Consider the following 20,010-nt stretch of genomic DNA (forward strand, 5'->3'; position numbering starts at 1 on the left):
AAGGCTAGCTACTGCCTGACATTTATTGCTGAAGTGTTTTCACATCTGCGAAACTCCCAGTATAAAACTCTCTCAGTACATTTACCTTTGGTCAAATCAAAATGTTGATGTTGAAACAAAGTATTTCCAGATGAAAAATTGACAACTTCAATGGGCTTCAATAAAGGAACTCTGTAATAATCATAATCAGCTTATAATTCAATTCCATTTGTTGGCACTAGGTTCTGGGTTGAACTTCACACTGTGAAGGACGCCAGGTGTCTCACTGAGTCTGTGCCATTTCCTTTTTGACGCTCTTTTGACACCTCATTCACTTGAGGTGTGAGTGCTGCTGACACACACCATGTGCTATACATAATTTCATGCTCTTTGGATTCAAGAATCGTGCAGCACTCTCCAGAAATCTGCAGCAGTACTCTTCTCACAACTCAGTGTGCGCTTGTTCTCCTTTTCCTTTGGTTCATAGATAATTGAACAGTAAAGCTCACTGGAAATAATGGAAGTGAATATTTTAGCACGACCAAGAAAAGAAAAAGGTTCTAGCCCACTCACCACTGTGTGTTACCTACAAGTCCAGTGACAAGTTTGAGCGTAAAGGCACGGAAGTGCTAACTTTGACACTGCACCATCAAAGGCTGTCAAACTCACCCTTAGCTACTGTTCTGTTCATGTGTAAGTGAGGGAGCAGGCTATGCACAGCCTAAATAAATATTATCATGCCCCACTGAGTGTACCCAAACACACTCTAACCAGGGCAGGAGTTACCTAAACAAATCAGAGGTGACAGCCCTCTCCACAGCTTTTAAACCATAGTGGTTAAGCTTAATTTGTTGGTTGTAGTGATCCTGCCGCAGTAACCTTGGGTTTATTATTTGCTTTGGTTTTCAATAAACCATAAAAATGTGTACTGTGGTTCTTACATGAATTTCCTGAGAGAAAATAAAGTTGTAAAAAGATCAAAATCAGGTTTATAAGTAATTCTCATAAAATAATTGCAATTTGACCAGGACCCCAAACAGATCATTAGGGTTTATACCAAACAATAAAGTTTTCTGTTGCCTTCTATTTTGTTTGATACTTTAATATTAAGATTATTAGAGTGATTTAGTTTAGTAGTTTAGTTTGTGCCTGGTGTTTGATATCTCACCTGTTTTCTACAGAAGGTCTGTGAGTCTTTTCCTTCCCCCTTCTGTCTGACCCTCACACTCTGTTTCCTCTATCGCTGCACCTTTTGCAGTAGCACCAGCCAGTCAAGCCCGGGATGCAGCATGTGTCTGTGTGCAGCATTACGTTATTAATGTCTGGCTGTAAGACTGTGTAGCTCTGCTGGAGCTGGAGGCACAAAAGGTTTATCCGCACAAACCTGGAGCAGCTTGCGGTCGGTCGCTGTCCTCTACTGTGTCGTGTGTGTGTGTGTGTGTGTGTCTTGGCCATCTGCAGAATGGTAAGTGTAGCATGTCATCTGCATTGTGATGAGAAGTGAGATAGGCTCAGCTACACGGCGCAAGCCTTCTGTCACATACTACCTCTCCTGGTTTATAATGTAAAGGGGCAGACACGCCGGTTTGTTTTCATCAATCTGCCTTTTGTTTTTGACAATGATGTTGGCAGTCTTACGCTCTGCCCAGTTTATCTTTCGTTTCTCCCAGCCCGGTTTCCTCCAAACCAGTTTGGAGACGTTAATAGCAAAGCTGTGTGTTTAATAATGTGCTAATGACTGTCTGACTGTCTATCTGCTCTACATGCAATGTGCATGCCTTGAGATTGGTATTTTCTTGGTGGCAGTGTTACTGAGGTCAAAGGGATGTAGAGCAGGGAGTGCTGGGGCTTTTTCATCTGTATGGGACTGCTCCTGGCAGTCAGATGTTCCTATAGTTTCATTCCAGCTGTACATTATATAAGGTAAATCAAATATGTGGCAGAGGAGTGTGAATCCCATATGAAGAGGTTGCATGCTGATTGCACATTAGTTAGCGCAACATATGTTAGAGACTGAACTGCATCACAGATTAGTCAGTTGGCAAGGCATCCCATTTGTGTGTGTGGGTACTTGTGTTGAGGTTTCCAAGCTTTTTTGTGTGTTTTTTTTTTTTTTGTGGCTCTTGGTGTGTTTGGGCATCAAGATTAGAGAAACGGATTACATCCGGGAGGAGGAGCACAGATGGTAAGAGAAGGAGGAAGGGAACAATTATGTGTAGTTCATGTTGGAGCCCAGACCAGTCAGGCACCACCCCAGAAGTCACCAACGCCATCTGTTGAGGTTACAAGTCACGGATTGATGGATATCTCTGAAGCTTTATTAAGAATTGGCAATGGAAATCATTTACTTTTACTATTATTCTAGGCTTGTCGTGTCAAAGAGTCATCTAAATGTAAATGGTAACATGTTAAACTCCCAGACTTCAGACTGGTTTAGCTGAGGGACAGATCCACTGCTTAACTACATGAGAGCAGAGACTGTTGAGGCCACATGGTGGGAAATCATTCAAAGCCCAGATGTAACAGCCATGTTCCACTAGCCTTTATTACAGTTTTTAGCCCCAGTGTGTAGAGAGATTTTTGAACTGCTAACCTGCTTATTATGCTAACAACTTCATAATCCTGAGCAAACAGGGATTCCTCATGTGGTGTCTGGAGTGTCAATCACAGGTTCTCGTAGGCTCAATTTTGGGGGCTGCTTCTTGTCAATCAATGATGCTGTCAGGAGCATAACAATCTTTGACGCACGAGATAAACAGCTCAATCTCCAGGGAGATGACCCCAGACGGCCCAGTAGGGGTGGCAGGGAAACCAAGGCAGCTTTGCACTTGGCAAATATTGGATCCAGATGAAACATCATGATCTTGTTTATTTGTGGAAGAAATGTTAACCTATTGTATATTTATCTCCTTAGTCACCACAAACTTAATTTATGGAAGTCTAAAGACAAAAGTATGTTTATGTGGTAGATTTCTAAAATGGTGCTATCTTAGAAAAGGAGTTGGTACAGAGGATTATACCCTCATACACTCAAGTATTTCTGCTTTATAAGAATTTAACACTTTATTTAACACAAATATCTGACTTGTTCTCACTTGAAGTAACACTTTTGCTGTATAGTGTTGGTGAGAACTGTTTTCCAATGTATCAAGAGTGTACATGTACACTGGCCATCTGCTTTAAGGCCTGTTGTGCATATTCAAGTGTGTGTGTGTTGCATTGTGCTTACTGTTTAAAGCACGACAGAGTTTGTGAAACAGCTGTCTGAAGCTCGTTTGTGCAGCGATATGTTACCTCTTCTTTGGTCAGTATATTATATCCTCCTGTCTTTGAAATCTTGTCCCAAGAGATAATTCGAGTTATTACAGATGTTGGGGGGTTCCTGTGAAAGGACATTATGAAATCAAAATGTGTTCAGTGATGTGTGATCCTATATTATATATATTTGACCAGCAGATTTTTACCTTCGTCAGCTCAGCGTAGTAAATCCTGCTTCCCCCAGTGGCAGAACATACTGTATAGATTATTGACCAGGACAAATGTTTTATTAATCCTGCTGTCTCTCAACTTTCAAAAGATAGAATTACATACAGATTACATTACCACTGTGTACCTGGCCTGTGATCCTTACATGCTGTTGATGATTAATTTTCAAAAACTATTCTCTTTCTCACTGTTCCCCGAGATCACCAGCGATCTTGCTGTTTAGAAAAATCTAATTAGATTTCAACAGAAAAACTGAATTCCAGGTATGTGTTATAGTGTATTGTGTATAAAACAACCAAGCTCAGTAAACACTTGTTAATCAAACACTTCCACACATCATGTCCATTTGGTAGCTGAACTCTGAGCTGATGATAAGATAATGTGTTAATGGACAGGCCCTCAGGAGGCCTGTGGTGTAGGCAATTTGTCATCTACACATGAGAAATCTTAAACCTTACAAAACCTTAAATGGACTGCATTTATAAAGCGCTTTACAGCTTGCCTCACATTCATCCATTCACACACTGATGACAGCAAGCTACCAGGCAAGACACTGGCCTAACCATCGTGAGCAATTTGGGGTTCTCTGTCTTGCTCAAGGACATTTTGACAGGGATTGAACCGTCACCCCTGCAATTAGTGGACAACCTGCTCTTTCTGCTGAGTCACAGCTGCTGTACTCACTGTAACCCTGTACTAGGGATTGTTCAAGTTGGTGCTTTTAGTTGCAGAAACAGATACCAGTTACACAGATAACAGGAAACAACAAAACAAATGTGCGCACACAACTGCGTGTTTGTGTTGCACATTAAATTCAGCTTATTGTTACATGGCTGTGAGATCAATTCGAGGTATAATTCTGTCAATAAAAGCACATGTTTGCAATTCAAGACATTCAACAAACCTTTGTGAGGCCAAGCTTAAATGTGACTAAATAGGGCCGATAATGTTAGTGTAGTAGTAAAGCTGCAAGTTGTTAAACTTCACAGATTATCTCCCAGGCGTGCGTTTTGCCTGTAGTGCAAACTTACTCTTTAGTCAAACTTTTTTTTTATGCATACTGCACATGATGTAATGAACAGTCAACCTCCAACATCGCCTGCCCTGGGGACTCCCGACTGCGGTTTCTTAATCTACTGTTGCAAAAGTAATGAATCTGAGAATAGTTTAGCTACTTTGCGTTTGTTTCCACTCAATTGGCACCTTTGGCAAGACAGGAAACCCAGTCCAGACGTTGATGTAATTTCTCTCACTGAATCTGTTCAAGACACAATGCCAACACTGTTTCAGCAGATCTGTGGCTCCAACTTTAGACTTCACCCTCTTCAGTAGCATTGTGATAAGGCCCAGCAGGAGCCAACAATCACACAAGGTGGTTTTGTGTTCATGTAATGTGGGATGTAGACGGGCTGGAATTCAGTGCTGGAGAAGCGAGGCCACACAACAACCCACTGACTTCCTTTCACCAGGGCAAACAGAGTTCACCTCCCAGCAGATGCTGGGCCTGTTTTGTCTGCTGTCGCCTGTTGTCTGACAGGTGTTGGTTTTCTTCGCTCTGTTTGGGTGCAACATACCAGTCTAAATAAATATTAATAGCACCTTTCTAGACTGCAACCGAGTTGTGCAATTTGTTCTGTGGTTTCTTCATGATTCAGCAGCAGTTTGTTCAGCTATCTGGAATTGAGTGGAAACCGATAAACATAATAATTCCTGGTTCTCATTTTGAGTAATGGCTGAGAAAAAACAACTCATTAAAATGTCCATGTCTCTGCCAAAAGTGGTGGAATACAATGCAATTACTGAGTTCAGGGGAAACCAGACCCTTTGTTGTGGCTTCTGAAGCATATTTTCACCTGAAGTGTATTTTGACCTTGTGTGTGTGTGTGTGTGTGTGTGTGTGTGTGTGTGTGTGTGTGTGTGTGTGTGTGTGTGGGAAGCAGTTTTCGATAAGCTCTAAATCTGCTTGATATTTTAAACAATTCTTTCTTAATTTAGCCAGGTCACATTATACCATCCATGCTTCTGCTAATGATGCAGTTCAGACTTCTCAAGCTGTTGGAAAAACAGAACAGTGCAAACACCCCAAAGATTTGAATATGGCCATAATTGCCTTATTTTCTGCTGTTTCCACTCCGATTCTTTGTGCATTTGTTTTGCAGCTCTCTCAAGAGTAATCAGTAAAACAGAAAATAATGTAGCTAAGATGATCTTGAGACATATTTTGGGCCAGCTGGAAATCACACTCTCTGCAGGCAGAGCTGGTCCATGTGGGTCAGAGGACATAAAGGCTGGACAAGCCACAGGTGACGGCGTCTGACCATACACAACACATGAATCTGGTATCCCATGAACATACTGTTGCTCATGCACTGTGCCAGCTATGTCCCTCCTAAACTTGCCTAAACCTTTAGCTGACTGTTGATTGTAATATACGGTATGATTTAAACTGAACAAAGGAATTCCTCACTTTTAATCTGGAAAAGCCTCTCCTTTTCTTTAAGTCGTCCAGCGGAAACTCCCCCCCCCAGAGCCACATGAGCCTTTGTTGCACCATGCCACCATTTAAGAGGGGAAAAAACAAAGTGAGAAAATGCTTTAGCTGCTTTCCAACAGGAATCTCTCTGTGTCAGATAAAGAGCCTTAATTGAATGGAGGAGGAAGTGTAGGAAGTGTAAGTTCAGCAGATCCAGCGTCTCCTCGTTCCTCGCTATTGTGGAACAATATTTATGTTCCTGCAGAGGTGGTGGATATCTGCTTTAGAGGGCGTCAGCGTCCACTGTATGTTACTGTACAGTTAAGGCGTTTCATCCAGTTTCTCAGACAGCTCAGGAGAAAATGTATATCCAATTCATATTTTCTGCATATTTCCTGTCAGCCTCTAAGTACACAGGTTTTCATTCTTTCCTGGATTTTCCTCTTGTGGATTCACAAAACACCCTGCTGTAGACAAAGTCACATGACTGTTTGTGCTTGAGGTGAAAGTTGTCCTCATGTTCAGAGCTGATGTGTACAGTATGCATCTGCCTGCAGTACAAAACAAACATATGAATCACAATATTTGAGTGCCATGTAATGATGCTCTCATCAGAGATATCAATTTTCTGAATGTGCTGGACATGGAACAGGGTTTTGTTTATGTTTTTTTCTGATGTAATTCATTGACACATAGTTTGTCACATTAAACATCAGTTAGAACATTTTAAATGCCTACTTTTTCCATATTGTAATGTATATATTGATTTCAGCTATATCACCCATCTCTATAGTGTTTTATACTGTTACACGTCTGTGACCGTCTAGAGCTTTGGTGATTGTATGTTATGTTGTATGATTCCTAGGCTAGATTCCATTTAGCTGTTTCAGTTCCAGGGCTCTGGTATTCTCCATGTTGTATCCCTGCCGTGGCTTACTGGGACACTTACATAGAACAAAACCATTGTTAATGTTATTAGTAACACCTGTGCTTTTAACACATGCACAAGCAATATTATGCATGACACACAAAGACTTGTTTGCACGTCTACAGCAAAGTCGAGCTGTTTATAGTCATGAGCAGCAGGTGGCACTGCCCTCCCTCCACTGTCTGTTCCCAAGGGGCACAGTGCCAACACTGCATCCTCTGCAAGTAGTAAATGACATTTTGCACTTACACAGCTCCATATAACACAGACAGTCATGCTTTGTGCAGATGCAATTAGTACATCAGACTCCTCTCTGCTGCTGGTCTGTATGTAGTGGCTTTTATCAAGGAACTCATTCCAGCCGTGCTGGACCAGAGCCCAATGATCTCACAATGTAAACAAGGGACAAAGGGACATTTTAATTACGACCGGCAATGTGATCCTCACAACACTTTACTGTCATGTGTAGTGTATCTGACCCTTGTGTGTGTGCACGCCAGAATATAAGTTAATGCATGTACGTGTGTGTGTGCAGCCTGAGATTGTATATCTAAAGCCATCCATCCCTTGGGCACTGTCAGCCCTTTCAGACAGTCCATGATAATCACCCTCATGATGAGGACCAGCCAGAGAGGATTAAAGCAGACCTGAAGTCATCTCCCCAGACACCATCTTTCCTTACAGGAAGTAACGTCTCCTGTCTGTTAGCCTACGTTTTTTTTCTGTCCCCTCTCATCCAGGCCAAGTCTGTACATGTGTCACATTAAGAGGGGGTTTAAGTGAGATTTGCCTACTGTGTGGTTTGTTAGACTGGCGTGTCTGTTGACCTGATACTATTTGTGTTACTCTCTGTCTACTACTTATGGTAGTTATTACTGTTGTATAAGTTGGCACATTTGCAGTGAGAGCTATTAAGATTGGGATCATGTTACGTGTAGAAAATGAATTCTCAGCTGAATTCTGCCTCTGTTGTTGCTCTCCCCTTCTTTCTCATGTTAAACTGAAAAACTGAAGATTAGATCCCAGACCAGACACAAGCTGAACTTTACAAACTAGATCTGTCTTTGTGGTTTGTGTCATGCTATGGTAAGTCACTGGGACCGTCACAGTCTCTTAAATGCAGGAACGCATTCATGTTTCACTCCTGCTTTTTACTCATTGACTTTCCCATTCATTTCTGTACAAAACCCCCAAAAAAACTTAATCACGAATCCTAATTCCTTAAGAATGACTGAGTATTATAAGACTTGCAAAGCACAGAGATCCATCAAGATTAATGGAAAAGCTTTGTGCTGTGGCCCACTTAATAGTGTGTGTGTGTGAGAGAGAGAGAGAGGACAGAGAAAGTGTGTAGTAGATAAAAAGATTATTTGTAGCATGTAGGCCACAAGTCCTCCCCAACATGGACACACACACACACACACACACACACACACACTGATTCCACTTGTGCCACTCTGGCCCTGGCACTGCCAGCTGGGAGGTCTGGGTTGGATGTGACGGCCTTTGTAAGAAGTTATGTGCACACTGCTGTTGTCGTCCTCTGATGCTCAGATCCCATATTGAATGCTGACCGGTTAATATTGATTCATGTTTATCCACTTTAATTATTCCAGTCATGGTTAATTTCAATTATGTCTATTAATCATTTCAGACATACCTCTTTATTCATGCACATGTGTGTTGATGTTGTTATTTGTGCGTTGAGATCTCACGTGTGGCTTTAAGAGTGAGGGCACGAGAGGCTTGCAGCAAGGCGACTGGGCAGATGTTGTTGAGCTCCCGACAGAGCATCACTTCTTCTGAGGTCAGGACGGCTCTGCAGACACGAGCTGCCAACACTTCAGCTGCTGCTCATCTGCATATCAGCTGCAGATTGGCCAAAACTCCAGAGCAGGGTGGAGCTGCTGAAGTGCTCCAGATGCAGAGTGGCGCAGAGATCGAAGGTGTACCTGTTTAAAGAAGATGTTTGCAGTTCAAGTTGGGGTGGGGGGGGGCAGGTTGTAAAAGAAAACTGGATACCATCTGATTGGTGAGGCAGGGAAAATAGGTGTGTTTGTGTAACGTGTGGTGCCCTGAAACTAAAGAAGTGACACTCAGTCTGAGGAGCTTTCCAAGGCCTTTTTGAACTAGTTTCCGTCTCTGGTGAAACTAAAGGAATATCGCTGGTTTTGACGGGATAATATGGCAGCAAATTCAGAAACAAATAGTGACGCGGAGGTATGTGCTTGTTGCTTTCCTTCTTGCTCACCCTGCAATTAAGTGTGTGATTTACTCTGTTTTTTCTTCCTAACCTTCCAGGATAGTTGTATGTGGCTGCAGGTTTCCCCCCTGTGCATATTCAGTGTGTCAGAGTATAGATTATCCACACGAGCGGGACCATTCACATGACTGCATGTGACTAGGCCAAGTAATGACAATCTTCTGCTAAGCTACTGAGAGGAGCTAGAATATCTGTTTTCCACATGGCTGATGTTAAAGACACACATGTATTGATCAGGTGTGACAGCTGAATGCATTGAGAGTGTGGTGAGTGTCGTAGTCTCTGATGGTGGAACACAGTGTTGCTCAGTTTACACTCACAGGAATACATTTGGGGTAGAGATGCATGCACAGTTAGGGTACTGGCATATTTTCTATCGTCCTCTGACTTAAACTGTTAAAGCCTTAATTGTGTTTTCTGTTACACTGAATATGAGGAGTTTTGGTCGCGTGGAAATTTGCATCAGCTCTATAGCTGTGGGAGTGTGTGGTGAAGGGGGACTATTTCTGTCTCTCTTTCTCTCTGTACTGAGCCAGCTTCACACAGAACCCTGCTATAACTATCCAACAACCACAGCATTCACACAGAGCACACATGGCTCACTTCACCACCTGCTGCTGGCCTCGCCACAAGGGGAAACCTCACTGGTATGCACACTGTGCAATCCACAACATTCACTAAAGAGGAATAAACATTGAGCGTTGTTTCAATGCCTTTGAATAGCCACATTTGTATTCATGCTCTTTCTTGACAAACTAAAATTCAAGAGGAGAAATTGGTAACTGCAACCCCACTGTGTGCTCCATCTCCCACACCTCACCAGCATACAGTTAAGTTAGCATTCCTGCCAACAGGGGCGAAGCCTGCCAAGCAAAAATGATTTAGCATTCATTGAATAATAGCATAGTAATTATTTTAGCTGGATTATAAACGACGCATTTCCTCCCGAGCTGCTTTCATCACAGAAGGTCAATAACAACATGCTGTATAGTTTCTTAATGACTTCTGGCAGCTTCTGATTGCATTTCCATACAGGGAGAATTTGAAGTGGGCTTTCCCCTGAGAGCCGTGTTTCATGCCACAAATCATCATTCAGCAGCGCTGGGGCAGCCCAACCCACTACCTCGCTCCAACAGTAACAAAGCAGAGTAGTCAACCCCACAACTTGTTTATGCTGAATTGGGTTTCATGTCCTTCAATTGTTTCTCAGGGACTGCATGGGCTAGCCATGAAGACTTTAGTTCCATCGTAAAATATGTCCTACTTCTCTCTGACCGACTCAAGAGGTTACTTTTCTTACAATGGTCTCCTTGATAAGCTTTGACCCGAAAAGGGTATCACTTGTGCAGCAACCTGCCGTGTGCCCCTCAGACTGCTTATTAAATTTCATTAAAATGATTGGATCCCTTGGTCTGTATTGTATATGCAATAAACTGGTGGTCATATTGTAGCTTTAGCCCTTCTTACCTCAATTCACAGGACAAACAGGACGTTCCAGACCAGCATCTGGAGATCTTAGATTGGGCACAACTTCAACATGTGAATCTGGTACTATAAGATCAACACATGTATTGCAGGAAATGCCACTGAAGCAGCTGTTGACAAAATAGTTGTCATTACCTAAGGCTTAATGTTCCTGCCCACAAACCTTTCATTTCCCTTGTTTATGTAGAAACTGAGTGAATGTGTCATTTTTAAACTAATATGAAGAAGTCTTTTAAGCCAAGTGGGCTTGAGTTGTCCCGCTGTATTTGTCACATAGTAGTTCTTAAGCCTTTGTGTTTTTAGCTTGTCTGACCCACGTGTCTCGCTCCAGGACCTCAGCTACTTTATTCCACTTTGGACCTGAACCAGCCACACTGCGGTTTCACCTGGTCTGAGGCTTATTCATTCTGTTTCATCACTGGCAAACTCTGCATGGCATCCACTAATGATAAAGGTCGCTTATTAGTCATGATGAACCAACCATCCAGAGGAACTGAAATGTCAGTTCGGCCAGTTATGGAAATTGTAATTGGTTCAGGTCTCAGCTGGGACTCGTTCCAGTGGGAGCCTAATGAAGATGTGTGAAATTGATGTCAGAGCCTATTAGGTTTTATTCTGGTTATAAAAGAGTGTTTTCACACCTTGTAATTAATATTGCACAATAAGGATGAGGGTTGTAAAAGAGGTCAGGGTCTTCGACATTGAGTATCTTGTTTGTTGGAGTACTGTAATGGGACATGTTACTGTGCATGGTATGGCTTCTTCTGTGTTGGTATGGCTCACCAGAGCTGGATTTATGTTTGTATCGCCAGTCAATCATATGTTTCACAAGTATATTGATTAATATTGATCACTGCCTCACACACAATAGCCTGACTTTGGTTTTCTATTGGCCGTGGTCTGGAAGTGGCCATGCTGTTCAGTTTGAACAGGCTGACTTGTAAAAGGGCGTTTTTGCTGATCTTATACACATGCAGTAGTACATTTTTCAATGATATTAGAACGTTCTACATTTGACACTTAACTAGACCAAATAATTTGTACTATGTAATGTTAGTTTGTGTGTCATTTTTGGAAGAGTGGTCGAGACCATGCACAGTCTTCCACCTGGATTGCGGTGGATCTGTGGAAAACTAGAGTTCAGTGAATGACGCAAATGAGCAAATCAGTGGTATTAAATTCAAGCAAAGGATCAAGTGCTACTGTTTGTGTGTGACAGGAGAAACTCAAATGGCTTAATAAAGGTAGGATCTAGGACTAGTGGAAATGTTTGCACGTGGAAAAAGTGCACTCAGTAAAATCTGATCAAATCTCTCTGTGTTGAACTTCTAAGATTACTTGAGCGTAATAATTCTCCTGTATCCCTTTTTCCTAAAGGAGGGAACGGAAATACAAATGTCAAACCCTGAGCTTTTCCTACTTCACACAGCTGTGTGCCAGGGACACCAAGTAGCTCTGATTGGAAAGCTTGATATACACTGATAAAACTACTCTCCATAACAAACACTTTTGTTCTTGAGTGGTGTTAATCTCTGTACATCTGCTCTCTTGTGAGATCCATTACATCATCTTTCTTTCTTTTCTTTGCTTTGACTCATAATATCAAATATGGAGCTCAAGAGAAAATGAATGTGTTTTTGGCCACCTGAGCAGCCAGGCAGGCATTTATAAAAAGAAAGATCCCGTTTACAACGAGAGTCCTTCTCTTCTTGTATGCATTAAAACCTCTTTAGCTGTAACTGTGTTTTCTTTCCAAATACTTTAATATCAAGACTAATAACATCATGGACTGATGGCCTGGCTGCCTCAGTGGGAGAGGAAAAAGTTTGCTATACAAAGCTGCTTTAGAGTGCTTAGTGGAAAGGGAATCTACTACCTGCCTCATCGCTGAGATTTAAAGAAAGCGTAACCAGATAGTATGTGTGGCTTAGAGAAGAAAACCAAAGGAATGCCACTGAAGTAGGTGGTTAAACTTCTGAATTGAATGAAACGTATAGACACACTTTTTGTGCACATAAAAATTGGAGAAATATTCAAGGATTGGCAAAGTATTATATCTGGTGAGGCTGTTACACATTTATTATAAATGTGTGAGTGGTTTTACCCCAGACATTTTGTCATCATGGTGGTGTTTTGTGTCGATTGTCAGATTACATTTTGGAGCGACTTGCTGCATACATTTGCATATGAATTAGGAAATCTCTTTAATGCTTAATGTGGTATGTGAAAACATGTACGTTGGCATATAAATAGTTTATAATTAATTAATTTATCAGCTTAATTAGGGAACTCATTAGCATAGCTGGTTATGTTTAATATATCGTTTGTGATTGTAATGTGATGTTAAGCAGCTCAAGTGGCTCGTCTTATTATATGGTGGATACACAGGTTTCACTCACTATACAGGTTGTTTGTTATAACTCTGCTTTTAGGAGTTACTTTGTCTGAGTGAGCCGTCAATGTTAAAATATGTTGGAGTGTTTCTGACGCAGGCTAATAATAGATGGAGAATCATATGTGTGAATGTCTGATAAAGAGATCTGTGTTAGGATAACAGTGCAACAGAGTAAATTCAGCATTAGAGCATGTACTTGGTGTGTAGCCTGTGAACGGTGACGTGTGGCTCATCAATGCTACTGATCAGTTCCCCGGGGCGCTGAGTGGCTCGATGGGGCTGAAGGGCGCTGTGTCCTCTGGGATAGAGGCGTATAAATGCTGGAGCCTCTGGTGTCCGCTTCCTGCTGCGTGCTGGAGTGGGCATGAAGAGCAGCTTACGCAGAGGCAAGAAGAAGAGGCTTTATACACTGATAAAAGGTACCACAGGTGAGGCCCTGCAAGAGAGGAGGTGAGGCCCTGTTTAAATGGAGGGTGGGGGTGGTTTGTGAGTTTGTGATGCAACTTTTATGATCGGCTTTTCTAAAGGGAAGAAGAGGTTTGTGTTTTAATGTTGTTTCTGTATACGCTGCAGTTGTGATTTTAGCAAGAGACTATGTCTGTTTTTGTTGAAGACCTGATTCTCTCAATCAGCTCGGTCCCACAAGCTTTTTAACACCAAAATCAAGCAAAAAGTACGAAATTGAATGATAAACTTGTTTGCATTTTTGCTCCAAAGTTGTCAGAGCTTTACAATCGACCATCTCTTCTATGTAGGTCACAGGATCCACCATGTTGGACATTGATCCCTGTGCTTTGGTTGTAGCACAGGAAAGCAGGTCACCGATTTCCTAAACTGAAACTATCAATTTCTCCTCTGTCCTGAAGCTCTAAATCCCGGCATAATTAAAACTGTAGGCCATGGATGGAGGACATAAACCATGTAGGGATGACATGAGACGTTCATTACCTCTGGTTGAACAGTGATGGAGGGATGTCAAACTTAAAATTGGAAAAATCTGTCAAAAATTGTCATCAGAATCATCATCAGACTTTCCAGTTGGGATATTAACATGTAAGGGGATAAAACAAATCTTGAGTGGCTCTAAACATAAATGAAATCTTTGGGCAGCGTGTCTCTGTGTGTTTTACTTTGGTGTTTGAATTTTCAAACAAACTTTCAATGACTCTCTAGTATTATGTCACTGCAGCTGGCACAGATAATCTTATCTGCTGGCGTGACATTAGCTGGACATTTTTGGTGGTGCCTGAAACACTGAATAGAGCGATATCAGAGGAACTAATAACATGAGGCAGTAATGGCAGGAGGCCACGTTGGGCCAATATTATATCTGGAGACTGTGGAAACGACTGCCCCCAAAATGCCATTATGCATCGCTCAGTCATCTCTCTGGTTACTCAACCGAACAGTCGTCTTATCTGCTCTGCAATCATACCATTTCCTGTGGTAAATGGTATGTTGTTGTTTCATTTGTTCTTACGTTTGCCTTATTTAATCATTTAATTATTTTTTTTCATCTTCTTTCTTGTCTTCATCTGTCTTGCCCGGACACATTCCCTCCTCTTGTCGTTCCGCTCCCGGCTCTTGAACCTTGTGCACTTCATTTCCTCATGGCGGACTCTCTGGGGCTCCTGCTCCTTCCTCTCCTCACTTGACCTCCGCCTGTTCTTTACCCTGACAAACCCCTCCACGTGCTTAATCCCTTCTGGTTGGAGATTGCAGAGTGTACTGTAGCCCCAGTTGCAATGGAGGAAAGTGACCATGAGGCTCACTCTTCATCCGACGAGCAGGACTCCTGCCCTGCCTCCCCTAATCACAGCAGGGACCATGATGCTGAACAGGTACCGGTGACACCCCCAAAAACGTCTGAACTCCTCATTTAACTCATACTGTACAGTTAGACCACAAAATCATAATTCGTCTTTCACATCTCAACTTAACTTAACCTGCTGAGCCTCGACAAAAATATATATCTGTATTTTTCACTCAGACCAAAAGTTGTATCTTGGTGCTTCAGGTGCTTCAGCAACCCACAGTACTTTTACCCCTCAGCTAATGTATAGTGCATAAACATAACATGAGTCACAGTCAAGGCTGAATTTAAAAGGCCTCATTGCTTTCTGAGGAGTCACTACATTATTTATCTTTGTGCTTGACTAGCAGGGAGACTATAGTCTGTGTTACTGGGACAGCTGCAGTAACTGGAGTCCAGAATATGCACAGCAGCCTACACCTCAGCTGTGTATCCTCTTACAGGAAAAGCTAACACTTTGTTATTTTTTATTTTAGCTTTTATTACCCCTGGAAATCCAGGAATGAAGAATAAACTATGTACTGAATGAACAATGAACAAGTTTCCTTGTTCCTTCCGTCACCATAAAATATTACGACCGTTTCTAAAAGTGCCTTTTCTGCGCTCTTGATCTCTACCCCCCCCAATTCTACACCGACATTTGACCTTTCGTCTACCTATCTTTACCTCCGCCCTCTATTTTGTTTGCCTCACCCCCCCCTTCAAACGTGGCGTCTCTCTAGCATTCGAGCCATTCAAACGACTCAGAGGTGGAGAACATTATGCAAGACCCTCACCACCAAGGAGGGCGCCACCATGACCACAGGGACCACCACCATCATGGCCATGAGCCTCATGATGCAGACGGGGAAGCTGAGGGTGAAGACCGGCCCCACACCCCGTCATATTTGCGCCCCCCTGTGGCGGGTAGGGCGCAGTCGGATTCAGGTTCAGACCCCTGTTTGCCGCAGAGCAGAAGCGTGGAGTTTGACTTGTCGTCCCCCATCAGTCCCACCAGGCCCAAGAGTCCCTGGGGTCGATTTGACCCATACAACAATAATGAGGTAATACAAGGAGAACCAGCCAAGAAACCCAGAGAGGAGAAACTGAGTGTAACTTCGTGGTGAACACTTATTCTTCAGACTTATGAATACAGCTCATAGGATGTGACAGAGATTGTGCACAATTGTATTGTATTGTAATACAGTAACTAATATGTTGTTTTATGTGGTGAGAAAAAAGGTTGATTTGTGCTCATTTTCTTCTGATGGAAGAGGTTGTGATTGGGACTCTGTGACGGTAGCTCTGCTTTTTGGTTTTTCTGTGTTGTCGACTTTATTTAGGTCTATGAATTTTGGTGGTTGATTATTTTGTGTGTGTGTGTGTGTGTGTGCGCGCGCTTCCCTGATGTATTATTTCATCTTTGTGTTCCTTCTTTAGGACCAGGACAAGGAATATGTGGGTTTTGCGACGTTGCCAAACCAGGTGCACCGCAAGTCAGTCAAAAAGGGATTTGACTTCACACTCATGGTGGCAGGTAAATCCTCGTTCACACATTGGCAGACATTTGATCTTAAGCCCACCTTTTACTTTGAAGAGACTGCTAATCACAAAGTCTTTCTCTCTTTGTTGTTCTTTGTTTGAAGGGGAGTCTGGCCTGGGAAAGTCCACCCTGGTCAACAGTCTCTTTCTCACAGATCTTTATAAAGATAGGAAGCTGCTCAATGCTGAAGGTGAGGAAGCCGCAGCTTTTTATATATGTTTTCTGTTTTGTTTGATAAATATTTGTCCTACAATATGTCATGGCTAATATTAAAAACAGTGGTCTGTTTGTGTCCTCTCCCTAGAGCGAATCACACAAACAGTAGAAATCACGAAACACACGGTGGATATAGAAGAGAAAGGTGTCAAACTGAAGCTCACCATCGTGGACACCCCTGGGTTTGGGGACGCCGTAAACAACACTGAATGGTACATGTCAAACATCTTTAGTCTTTAATAAATAAGATAACCTGAAAAATGAAACACAGTTCAGCTGGATAGCCTAATTTTAGCTCGGCTGTGTTTAAAAAGTCATGTGCAGTAGTTCCACAGCCTGCATTGCCTCAGAGACTGAACGTCCCTGTGTGTTTCTGCTCTTAGCTGGAAGTCAGTGGCTGACTACATCGACCAGCAGTTTGAGCAGTACTTCAGGGACGAGAGTGGCCTCAACCGCAAGAACATCCAGGACAACCGCGTACACTGCTGCCTCTATTTCATCTCCCCCTTTGGTCACGGGTATGACAAAGCCGCAGTGCTCTCAGAAGGATTAGTTAGCCTTCTCTCTCTCTTTTATCACTCCTAATAATGGGGAATATTAACCCCGAGTCAAAAGTCTGTGCTGGCATTAACTACCTTTACTTAAATTACATAGTATATCACAGCATGTTTCACAGCTCTTTTTCCTGCACACATGCAGCCACCTGAGTAATTGAGATTTATCGTAAATATCTAGCGCACCAGTATTTATTTGCAGTGTGTTCAGCCCCATAAATTGTTAATGAAGTGGGCTCCTGCTGAGAGTTAAAGCAGTTCTCAGCTGCCTTCAGGTGAATTTACATCTGGTGCAGTGCTTTCGCTCTAATCAATTCTTTGTGCTGAGTGCTGATGTTGTACTTTTCACCACATTTGTGCACTTGCACTGTTCCACGTCGCCATGCTCATTAAAGAACAAATGTGCCATAAACCTCAAATAATGCTGCAGTGCATTTTTAAAGTCACAGTGATGGAGAAACTGCTCCCTCTGTGGATGAGCTTCAGTCATTACTCCAAACCAAGAGGTCACTTAGAGAGCAAACCTCTGCCACCACTGAATCACTGTCTTCAGTCAGGCTAAAAACAAACGTGCATTGGTGGAAAAACACACATCAGAAATGTACCACCAAGATAAATTATTTTTCCTGTGATCCCAACTGTCATCTATGGACATTTATGGAAATATGTTCCTGTGTTTTCAAGATATCTTTCTGACAGATGTCTAATTGTACTTAATGTGTATGTATGTTTCATATCTCTTCCAGCCTCCGGCCTTTGGACGTGGAGTTTATGAGAGCTCTGCATGAGAAGGTTAACATCGTCCCCATCTTGGCCAAAGCAGACACGCTCACCCCCAGTGAGGTCAAGAAAAAGAAAATCAAGGCAAGGCTGACCTCCGTCAATGAACTGCTGATCTATACATGTGTAACTGTGGTTACACAGGAGATAATTGACACAGTCAAAATGCATGTTTTCACTCTGTCCTCTCTCCTTTGTCCGTGTCCCTGTAGATCCGAGAGGAGATTGAGCAGTATGGTATCAAGATATACCAGTTCCCAGACTGTGACTCTGACGAAGATGAGGACTTTAAGCAGCAGGACACTGAGCTGAAGGTGAGAGCCAGAGCTGCCAGGTGTCTCTTCTCTCTGCTCTTTCTTTCCATTGTCTTCTCTACAGTTTGGGGATCGTAGGCTATTGTTTACGCGCGCATGAGTAAGGGTTAATTTATGTTAACAACCAGAGCTGAACCTTTACAGTGTTGGGGGTAAAACACATCTCAGCTGATAAAATCTGAAAACTAGAACAGGCACTCAAAGCAAGTACATCATGATGCATTTTTATTTTGCAGGATTTTAATCTTTTGTTGTCCTGATCACATCACAGAGGATTGTCCAGTTAATAGTGAGTGTAGAGAGTGCAGTGATGTTAAAATGACTATACAGACCATATAAGACCTTGGCAGTCAGTCCACCACTGACTGCACAGTTTTGATGAGTCAGCCGTTCTTTGCTCTTCTGGCATCATAAGCTGGCAGCGAGGACACAGTCAGTGTGCCAGTATATCTCTCTTGGCCTCTGATAAGAGCACTGTGTTAACTGCAGCAGGGACATGAAAGATGGAAGAATTTAAATGATGAATGTGAAGGGTTAAAAATGAAGGAAATCTGTCATGATTGTAGTAGTGTAGTGTAGTTTCAAATGAGAGCTGAAGCACTAAGGAGGCAAATGTAGAAATGTGAAAACATGATATATATAAACACATCTGCACTGCACCACTCACTCCATCCATCCATAACAACCAACTCACCCACACCCAGATATTTATTTTATGATTCTCTCTGTTCTCCCAACAAGGAAAGCATTCCCTTTGCAGTGATTGGCAGCAACACGGTGGTGGAGGCCAAAGGAAAGAGGGTGCGAGGCCGTCTCTACCCCTGGGGCATCGTAGAGGGTAATCCAACTCATCATCTGTTGCATCTTAAGCCTTCAGAGGCGCTGCATACATTCTGTAAAGACGTACACATTGTTGATATTGATCCTCACGCCGTGGTTTGCAGTGGAGAACTCTGCACACTGTGATTTCGTGAAGCTGAGGAACATGCTGGTTCGCACACACATGCAGGATCTGAAGGACGTGACCCGGGAGACTCACTATGAGAACTACAGGGCCCACTGCATCCAGAGCATGACCCGCATGGTGGTGAAGGAACGCAACCGCAAGTATGCTAACACCGAAGCAAGACATTTGAATATCAAGAGATGAGAAATATAAAAAATATAGACATTTAAAGACTTGTGTTTTTTAAGAGAAATCATTTGGGTGGGTTTTTTGTTATAATCTGTTATTTGCTTTATTCACTTTTAAGACATTCAGATTCATATCATTGGAATTTTTGTGTATATTGTGGTCATTTTGAGCCTTTTCCAAAAAACAAACTTTGAATATTAAAAGTTGTATCTCTGTGCAGTAAACTCACCAGGGAGAGCGGCACAGACTTCCCCATCCCCGTGGTGCCCGCAGTGGCGGACAACGAGACAGAAAAGCTCATCCGGGAGAAAGACGAGGAGGTACGGCACGCCAACCACGAACTGGACTCGCACCACCAACATGGTCACGAGCACGAGTCTGAGCACAGCACTGACCACCACGACCCTCAGCCCACCCCAGAGACACACTCAGACCAGATGGGCGATGAAGCCCTCTGAGATTTTGTTCATCCACCAGCGTTTTTCACACTCAGATCATGTTTTCTGGGGTTGACAATGAGTAACCTCGCAAAACATGAATTTGTGTAATTACACATCCAAACTCCCACTCCCTTGTCCTCGCAAGTCCTCTGGACCTTTGAACTGTGGGCAGGAAAAGAGCTTGCCATCTGAAACTTTGTTGTATTTTGTACGAGCACATACTCACA

At 42.6% G+C, this 20,010-nt stretch overlaps 1 protein-coding gene across 1 annotated transcript in view; it reads left to right on the plus strand.

Moving 5' to 3' along the window:
• Positions 1 to 20,010, plus strand: part of septin4b (septin 4b) — a 38,658-nt gene that overhangs the window by 17,149 nt on the left and 1,499 nt on the right. The window contains exons 3-11 of the mRNA XM_070905871.1: positions 16,242 to 16,338; positions 16,448 to 16,534; positions 16,649 to 16,772; positions 16,944 to 17,078; positions 17,861 to 17,978; positions 18,107 to 18,208; positions 18,950 to 19,046; positions 19,153 to 19,315; positions 19,564 to 19,663. Coding sequence (XP_070761972.1) covers positions 16,242 to 16,338; positions 16,448 to 16,534; positions 16,649 to 16,772; positions 16,944 to 17,078; positions 17,861 to 17,978; positions 18,107 to 18,208; positions 18,950 to 19,046; positions 19,153 to 19,315; positions 19,564 to 19,663 — 1,023 coding nt within the window. The remainder of the gene's footprint in view (positions 1 to 16,241; positions 16,339 to 16,447; positions 16,535 to 16,648; positions 16,773 to 16,943; positions 17,079 to 17,860; positions 17,979 to 18,106; positions 18,209 to 18,949; positions 19,047 to 19,152; positions 19,316 to 19,563; positions 19,664 to 20,010) is intronic.

This window comes from Enoplosus armatus, chromosome 5 (genome assembly GCF_043641665.1).
Source record: "Enoplosus armatus isolate fEnoArm2 chromosome 5, fEnoArm2.hap1, whole genome shotgun sequence".
Classification (NCBI taxonomy): Eukaryota; Metazoa; Chordata; class Actinopteri; order Centrarchiformes; family Enoplosidae; genus Enoplosus; species Enoplosus armatus.